This window comes from Pinus tabuliformis, chromosome 9, assembly GCF_031772625.1.
Source record: "Pinus tabuliformis cultivar Carrire ecotype Pingquan chromosome 9, CPIR1, whole genome shotgun sequence".
Classification (NCBI taxonomy): Eukaryota; Viridiplantae; Streptophyta; class Pinopsida; order Pinales; family Pinaceae; genus Pinus; species Pinus tabuliformis.
This window is the reverse complement of record NC_142307.1, coordinates 159,583,162-159,592,949: the sequence shown is the minus strand read 5'-3', so window position 1 is coordinate 159,592,949 and position 9,788 is coordinate 159,583,162. Positions and strand designations below refer to the sequence as shown.

General features: G+C 40.0%; 1 protein-coding gene across 1 annotated transcript; it reads left to right on the top strand.

Moving 5' to 3' along the window:
* Nucleotides 1-2,547: 2,547 nt before the first annotated feature.
* Nucleotides 2,548-9,582, top strand: LOC149147611 (protein DMR6-LIKE OXYGENASE 1-like). The gene is made up of 5 exons (XM_089441891.1): nucleotides 2,548-2,802; nucleotides 3,178-3,430; nucleotides 3,517-3,531; nucleotides 8,948-9,168; nucleotides 9,328-9,582. The coding sequence occupies exons 1-5, from the start codon at nucleotides 2,548-2,550 to the stop codon at nucleotides 9,580-9,582; spliced, it is 999 nt and encodes a 332-aa protein (XP_089298017.1).
* Nucleotides 9,583-9,788: the final 206 nt, after the last annotated feature.

The window sequence follows — 9,788 nt, the reverse complement described above, 5'->3', positions numbered from 1 at the left end:
TTGGGTTGACGCATTTCATATTCCTCTACAACTATTGCCATTTCATTCTTTCTCCTTACATGTTTAAATTTTCTTCAAGACCATCTCCTATGTTGACCCATCACTCTTCTTTTAACACAATTAAAGACATTGTGATCCACAACAGGCACAAATAGCCTCACTAATCTTCACATAATAGACTTAGCAGCAGACTTCACCAAGTCGGTAAGAGCAACATTGCTCAAAACATAATCCACACTCAAAGCACCATGCTGCACCTCTCGCAGCGATCTCTTTCTCTCGGTCTGATTGCTCACAAAGAAATTCCACGCTCTCCTCCGCCTCACTTGCCGAAACACACAGCAGAAATCCTTGGCTCTCCTCGGCACTCTTCCTTGAAATTCCTTGGCTTCGAGGCTCCTTCACGCTCGAATGGATTTCTGCGGCTTCCACTCTACAAATACTTTCCACGGGCTGCAATCTTCCTTGACAGTGCTACACTTTTACTTAATGGCAGCACAACAACGTTACTTAGCACTCAGTCACACAACAATCACACTCTCCTTTTAACATCGCCTCCTCTTGGCACTCACCTCAGCACTCTAACAGCCAACACAAACACGACATCAACACTTCTAGACAACGCTCAATGCAGCAGCTCAACAGCGCCTCTAACCAGTTAATCACAGCGCACTCCACACTGCGGCTTGATTAGCTGCACCAATCTACACACCACGGGCAGACTCTACCTGTGTTTTTCACACCACAGAGCCCTCACAACCCTGGCCAAACATAGCTCACCTGAGCTCAGATATTCTCACAGCTCACTTGGCTCTTTCAACAGCGCTCCAGCTTACACTACCGAGCTCTGACTATTAACTCCAACTCAGAGCACACAGCTCCAACTCACAGCACTCACTGAGTTGTCTCACAGCTCTTCACAACTCATCCTCACCCCTGCTCTGCGACCTCACAGGTCACCTCTTTTTCTCAAGCTACGGATTCTACAGTTCGTTTCTCCTTACAGCCTTTGCTGGTTGATTCTCAAGGCGGCTCCTCCATGCCACTGCTCCTCTACACAACTTCACACAATGGCTCAAATGGGCTGGCAAATCGGTGCCCTCCTCATACAATGCTTCAAGCCACACTGGCTCCTCACATGGTGGCACACGCACAACAGTTCTTTAAGCCACACTAGATCCTCATACAGAGGCACTTCCACAACGCTCGCTCTTCCTCACACAGTAGATACAGCAGAAACCCTCAAACTCAGAACACAACACACAGTCCATCTTCTCCTCCAAGTGCAGACCAGCCTTGAGATGTGAAACTAAACTGAAACCTTCGCAGAAAACACGCACACTCTGGCTCCCCTCACGCAGCACTCACACTCCCGCAACACTCAAACAACGACACTCCTCCCAGCGGCACTCAACAGCACCCTAACGGCACTCAGAGCTCTCGAAATCTCCAGCAACACTCACAACACTCAGCGGCACTCAGCACTCCTCAGCAGCAGCGGCACTCAACACTCGCAACAAGCTGCGCTGACGCAACGATGGGCGATTTGGAAACCCCGAAATACAAATGCATTACACACCGAGCTCAAACCCTCAGCTTTGATACCATATCAGAGATTATACAGCTCACACATAAACACAGAAACTTGCAACTTGCAACTTGTCTTCATTCATCCGCTGAACAGGTTTTTATACATCACAGAGAACTTTCTGGAGTCTGATGGGGCGGTGGCTTCTTCAGGAAGCTTGCCCATTTTGTCAACGATCTCTAGAAACTACATTTAATACATCTGTTGAATTCTAGATCCAGCATTTAAAGCTTCTGTTGAATTCTGGCTGTGTGTAGTTGGAATTAGTTCCTTCCAACACATCACTGTTGGAGAAATTCAGCACAACATTCAGGAATTTTGCCTCCTCGGTACATAGCATAAGTAACTCTCTTCTCATATCTAGTACATTGTATAAACCTGCTTCTTCAATATTTTTGATCCTCATATATGGTACGCAGCATGAACCTGTTATATTCTATATTTCCTCTGTGTTTCATCATGTTCTATCATCTTCATCTATTTCAGATGCTATTATTCAGCAGATCGTTATATTATTTTGATATGTCTAGAGACAGTTTTTGTCATATTCTGATCTGATATGGATCTATATCATCCCTCTTTCTTGTATGTATTTGGGACCTTATAGTTTTTTCTCATGATCTCTCTTCATGACCTATTTGGGATATCTCCTACTATCTGCCATATGATGTATACTCCTAATATCTATGAATAGAATACATACTCCGAATATCTATAAATATAATACAGCTTTTTTTTTTCTTACTGCAAAAAAAAGGCCGGGGTTTTGAATTTAAGGCATCTCGTGTGTTTGACAGAAGATGAAAAAATTATAAAATATTGAGCCATTTATTGTGGACAACGACAATATAGTTGACCAATTCAAGCATCAACCAAAGCAATTTTCTATATATTGTGTTGGAAAACTTATTCTAGTGAAAAGTGCGTTGAGCCTCAATACGCAAAGAAAAGTAAGAACGATGGCATCTGCAATTCCAGTTGAGCAGAATCATGATGGTCTGAGTGGAATTATTGAGAAGCTAATTTCCAATCGAATTAACCATCTTCAAGTCCAGGAGAAATTTATCCGGCCTCCCAACGAACGCCCTTGCATGTATGAGGTCTGTTATTCTGACAGCATTCCGGTGGTGGATCTCAAAGATCTAGATGGCCCTAACAGAACAAAGGTACTCCAACAAATCAGCAGTGCCTGTGAGGAGGATGGATTTTTCCAGGTATATATGTCAAACCCTAACAGTTTTTCATCCTCATGACTTTTCTTTAATGTTTCCTGTTTTTGGAACACCGATAAAAATAAATGGAGTGAGTGAAACACAAATTTACTTTTTATTGGTTAATGGTTTGGAATTATTTTGAAAAGCTGGATGGTTTTAAAAGTTACCAAATTCTTGTTTCAAATTCAACTATCCACTAATTAAATTGTTCCATAAAATACTAGATCTATGAACCAGAAATAGCTGATCATATACTGGAATTTCTTTAATAGTCAGTCATATACTGGAATTAATATACTTAGTGAGCATGAAGTTGAATATTTGAGTGACTGTATATTTTGTTGACCACAATATGGTTGATACGGTGAAGAACAGATAGTGAACCATGGCCTGCCAGAGACTGTCATGAAAAGCATGATGGATATCGCCGAAGAATTCTTCGAAATGCCCGTGGAAGATCGAGCATGTCTTTACTCAGAGAACCCAAGGCAGCTCGTTCGGCTCTCGACCAGCACGAATGTTAGCAAAGAGAAAGTCCATGACTGGAAGGACTATCTCAGACATCCTTGTCATCCTTTAGAGGAAGTCATCGGTTCTTGGCCTAAAAAACTTGCAGCCTACACAGTCGGTAAACAACAATTTTTTAGACACAACTCATCAGATATGTCATGTAACTTGTTATGATTTAGCTTTTGCCTTCTTTTTTTTTCACAGGGAGGTCACTGGCAAGTACGCTTTGGATGCTGGGAATTTCTGGTTATTCCAAACAAAATACAGTGGAAAAAAAAATCCTCTGTTTCCACTGTTGGGAATTTTTTGATAAATTTCGAAACAACAAAAATATGAATAGAGAGTAATACTCTGTTTTCGGGATTTCTGATAATTCAAAAACACAAGTACAGAGAATAAAATAATACTCTACTTTGCCTCAGGATCAAAAACTGATCAAAATAATACTCTGTTTTAATATAGTGAAAACAGAAAAAAAATTGCTTCGCTGTAACTGGTGTTGCAGCAACGCAGTTTTTTTTCAGTTGATGTAACTTGTGTTGCAGCAATGCTGTTCGTGGTGTTGCAGCAACGTAAATTTTTGACGTCAAGTATTTTTTGAGTTACGGTGTAACAGCAACGGGGATTTTTGACGTCAAGTATTTTTCGACTTACGGTGTAACAGCAACAGGCAAAAAGGAACTTCTATTTATAAACAGTAAATCAACTGATACAAATTTGTCTTCCTCTCACACAGAGAGATTTCTCAACTGTTGTTACAAAACATCTTCCTCTTAACAGAGGGATTCACCAATATATGCTAAAGAGCATCTTCCTCTCAATAGAGGGATTCACCGATCTATGCTGAAGAGCATCTTCCTCTTGACAGAGGGATTCACCAAACTATGCTGAAAAGTATCTTCCTCTTGACAGAGGGATTCACCAAGGAACGCTTCTGTTCCACACAAATAACATTTACCTCTTAATAGAGGAATTCCAACATGCCTGCTTCAGAGGCACTTCAATCTGTCCAAATTGACATTGCTGTGTCTGCTTGATATTTTACACTGCCGTGTGTAAAACTTTCAATACATTTATGCTGCTGCATATACAGCTACCTCAGCACTGCTTGTCTCAACAACTCTCTTTCTCAGCACTGTGTCTCAGTACTGTTGTTTCAGCATCTCTGTCTCAGCACTCTGTTTCAGCAACTCTATCTCAGCACTGGTGTTTCAGCATCTCTGTCTCACAGCAAACAATCTTAAAATAAAAAAACATTCAAATCTGCATTGCTGTGCATTTCACTGTTCTGGAAATATTTTTCTTCACGCTGCTGCGTGCTCTCATCTGCTCTCTATATATTTCCCCTGTTTCTATTTCTATTTCTGTTTCTACTTCTATATTTTTCTTCACTGTTGTGTCTGCATTTTATAGTGCGCGAAAGGGTCATCACCACTTTAACTTGCTGATGAAGTTTCTGCTGTACTCTGCTGCTCATAATGAATAAAATCTGATCTTTCTGACATTCTGCTATGCTTCTTGAGTCGGTTATGTGGAAACCCATAACTGATAAATGCTGCATCGGCTCAAGGCTGGTTCTTTTCTGTTTCAGCCGTTCTGCTCATTAATACAGTTGTTGAGAAGTAATGGTGTAGCGCTGGATCTGATCTTTCCTCCTTCGGGAACTCAAAAATAATTAAAGAGTGAAAAGATGGTAATGGCGGTGGCTTAAAAGATCAGGAATAAATGTGGGGCGCCGGATCAGGACAAATGAATAAAATAGCTGCTGCTGTTCAACTGTTCACTATAGTTCTACCGCAGATACGCCGACTCTTTTGTAAGTCCTCTATTGCGGCTCGCTGATGCGATATCGGCGATCACTCATCGGCGATGTCCCACATCGCTGCTGCTGCACAACAGTTGGAATTAATATTCCAACACTCCCCTTTTAATTTCAACTGTTGGGCATTCAATCATAGTAGTTGGCATTCAATCATACCCAGACATTTCATAAAAAAATTCAAAACTTTTCTGATCCAATGGTTTGGTCAGAATACCAGCAACTTGCTCCTTCTCTGTTGTCATGGGAGATTTAATTCCATATCTCTTCCTTATAAGAAGATCTTCATCAAAGAATGACTGTTAATACAGTTCAACAATAATGATAAAAAATTACAGGCTCCCCTTTAGTGTATGCATTATCTTCTTTCAGCAGAATCTTCTCAAAAGAAACTTAGATCAGCTGGAGAGCTCAAGGGACTTTCGGACTGTATTTTCTTCCTTCTCCATACTTGTGTAACTTTCTTCTTTTGCATGGGTCTAGCTTGTGTAAAGGCCCATGTCAAGTTACAGTCACGTGCCATATGCCCAATGTTATGACACTTGAAACATTCAACATTGTTCATGAATAAAAATTCATGATTTCTTCTTGCAAAATTGTTTCTTGGAGATTGTCGGAGACTACAACATCTATCTCTATGAAATGCTCTGCAGTCTTTTGCCATATGACCAAAGTTTGAACAAGAATAACAATAACCAAAAAATGAACTTTGATACCTGGTATATGGAGGTTTCCTTGATGTACTTCCGAAGCCTTTCTGCCTTGAAATTCTTTGTTGATAACCATTGCCTCTCGCATCTTTGTCGTCATCAACAGTAGGATTTCTTCTATTGTAGCCTTGATTTTTCTCCTTACCTTTGCTGGAACTAGGGGCATCACAATTTCTTTCTGCCTTCTTCACATCTCCTTTGCTTAAAGCATTTTCATTCTTGTTTGTGGGTTCACATACATACCCGAGTCCTGATTTATCATATGGAGATCTATGATAGCTGAGCATATCATCCAAGGCTTGAGAGCTCTTCATGCTTTTGTTCATCCCTTCAACCTTTTTTCTAAGGAGGACAATCTCTTCTTCCAATCTTTCACACTCATCATTCTTCTTTGTAAGTTGTTTTTCAGTTTCTTCCTTGCTACAAGTAGTTTCAGCTGCTACTACTTTAAGAGAGATAATATCTGACTTCATTTTGGAGATTTCTTCATTCTTTGCTTGACTGCTCTCCATTCTCTTCTCAGCTTCTTATGCCTGCTTCCTGGCTTCTTGTAATTCAGCCTTAAGAGAGGAGACCTCTGCCTTGTACTGTCCGATCTCTTCTACAAGTTTGTTCACTCTCTTGTGCCTTTGTTCAAGCTGACTTGACAAGATATCTTCCTGCTTCTTTGCTTTATTCAACTGATTTGTCATGGATATGACTTCTTCATGATGCTTCCTTTTGCTTTGATCAAGTTCCTTCTTAAGCTTGGCAAGCTCTTCATCTCTTTCTTGTACTTGAAGCTTGATGAAGTCAACCTTCTCATTTTCAGCTTCTATGTTGGGTTCAGAATTTCCTTCTTGACTGATTGTCATGGTCAGTGCTCCCTTTGCATGAAGGTCATGAAGTCTGTCCCATATGTCCCTTGTTGATGAATATTTTCCTATATTCTTCTTTACAGAATCAGGCAGTCCATCCAAGATTGTCTTTGCTGCTTTTGCATTGCACTCCTTAGATTCTTTATCCATCTTGCTATCATCAATTACTAATTCCCAAATTTCAATCCCTTGAGACTGTAAGATAGTCCTCATTTTTATTTCCCACATATCAAAATTTCCATTAAACCTTGAAGCCTCAAATAAAATGCTTTCAAGTTGATTGTCTTCTATTTTGGGAGTAGAGGGAGACACATTCTTAGCAGGATTGGTGACTTTCTTCTTTGACCTTGCCATTTGACTGAGTATCTTAAAATAACTGATTGTTTCTTCAACAGCAACACAGAAAATTAATCTGAGAAATACCTTGACAATGTTTTCGGTCTGCTGGATAATTTGCTGCAGCAAGAAATCTTCTTTCAGCTTCTTTGATGTCTTCAAAGAGCCTGGACAAGCTCTGATACCATGCCGGGAATTTCTGTTTATTCCAAACAAAATACAGTGGAAAAAAAAATCATTTGTTTCCACTGTTGGGAATTTTCTGATAAATTCCGAAACAACAAAAATATGAACAGAGAGTAATACTCTGTTTTCGGGATTTTTGATAATTCAAAAACACAAGAACAGAGCATAAAATAATACTCTACTTTGCCTCAGGATCAAAAACTGATCAAAATAATATTATGTTTTAATATAGTGAAAACAGAAAAAAAATCGCTTCGCTGTAACTGGTGTTGCAGCAACGCAGTTTTTTTTTCAGTTGCTGTAACTTGTGTTGCAGCAATGCTATTCGTGGTGTTGCAGCAACGTAAATTTTTGACGTCAAGTATTTTTTGAGTTACGGTGTAACAACAACGGGGATTTTTGACGTCAAGTATTTTTCGACTTACGGTGTAACAGCAACAGGCAAAAAGGAACTTCTATTTATAAACAGTAAATCAACTGATACAAATTTGTCTTCCTCTCACACGGAGAGATTTCTCAACTACTGTTACAAAACATCTTCCTCTTAACAAAGGGATTCACCAATCTATGCTAAAGAGCATCTTCCTCTCAACAGAGGGATTCACCGATCTATGCTGAAGAGCATCTTCCTCTTGACAGAGGGATTCACCAAACTATGCTGAAAAGTATCTTCCTCTTGACAGAGGGATTCACCAAGGAACGCTTCTGTTCCACACAAATAACATTTACCTCTTAACAAAGGAATTCCAACATGCCTGCTTCAGAGGCACTTCAATCTGTCCAAATTGACATTGTTGTGTCTGCTTGATATTTTACACTGCCGTGTGTAAAACTTTCAATACATTTATGCTGCTGCATATACAGCTACCTCAGCACTGCTTGTCTCAACAACTCTCTTTCTCAGCACTATGTCTCAGTACTGCTGTTTCAGCATCTCTGTCTCAGCACTCTGTTTCAGCAACTCTATCTCAGCACTGTTGTTTCAGCATCTCTGTCTCACAGCAAACAATCTTAAAATAAAAAAACATTCAAATCTGCACTGCTGTGCATTTCACTGTTCTGGAAATATTTTTCTTTACGCTGCTGCGTGCTCTCATCTGCTCTCTATATATTTCCCCTATTTCTATTTCAATTTCTGTTTCTGCTTCTATATTTTTCTTCACTGCTGTGTCTGTATTTTATAGTGCGCGAAAGGGTCATCACCGCTTTAACTTGCTGATGAAGTTTCTGCTGTACTCTGCTGCTCATAATGAATAAAATCTGATCTTTCTGACATTCTGCTGTGCTTCTTGAGTCGGTTATGTGGAAACCCATAACTGATAAATGCTGCGTCGGCTCAAGGCTGGTTCTTTTCTGTTTCAGCCATTCTGCTCATTAATACAGTTGTTGAGAAGTAATGGTGTAGCGCTGGATCTGATCTTTCCTACTTCGGGAACTCAAAAATAATTAAAGAGTGAAAATATGGTAATGGCGGTGGCTTAAAAGATAAGGAATAAATGTGGGGCACCGGATCAGGACAAATGAATCAAATAGTTGTTGTTGTTCAACTGTTCACTGCAGTTCTACCGCAGATACGCCGACTCTTTTGTAAGTCCTCTATTGTGGCTCGCTGATGCGATATCGGCGATCACTCATCGGCAATGTCCCGCATCGCTGCTGCTCCACAGCAGTTGGAATTAATATTCCAACATTGGAGATGAGAGCACTATGCTTAAAGCTACTAACAGCCATCTCAGAAGCTCTAGAGCTGGAGTCTGATTACTTGGATAAAACATTTGGAAAACACGATCAATTGATGGTTATAAATTATTATCCTCCATGCCCAAATCCAGATCTTACCCTTGGTATACCAGGCCATTCAGACGCTGGGGGCATCACTGTTTTGATGCAAGGCGATGTGAGCGGCCTGCAAGTTCTAAAAAATGGAAAGTGGGTTGCTGTAGAACCAGTACGTAATGCCTTCGTTGTCAACTTGGGAGATTAGTTGCAGGTTTGTAAAAACTACGCAGATCCCATAAAACATAGTTTTCAATCTTTGTAAAAGTTGCAGATAGACTTAATCATGATACTTGTGTGTTCCTTTTTTTTATTTGAATATATTAAAAAGGTGATCAGCAATGGGAGATTCAGGAGTATTGAGCATCGAGCAGTAACAAACGCGGCGAGTGCACATATATCAATTCCTACGTTTTACAGTCCTTCAGTGGATGCGTTTATTGCTCCTGCACCATCCATGGTTGATGAAGCGCATCCAGCTCAGTACCGCGGACATACGTTTGACGAATTCCTTGGAGTTTTCTGGAGCCAAGGATTGATAAAGAAAACTGTATTGGATCATTTCAAGATCCGCAATGCCCCATGATTAAGGTTGTATATCATCTCTCTACTTTCTTTATCTAACGTTGACCAACATTATCTAATTTTAGTTTTGATACATGACGTGCGTGGCAGGTAAGGTAACACAATGTAAGGCTGCGAAATAAAATTCCTGGCAATAGAATTTCCATGTATGATTTCCAAGGTACATTTTGTTTTCTTTCCATGTAAATTTCATAAAGGTTCAATGGA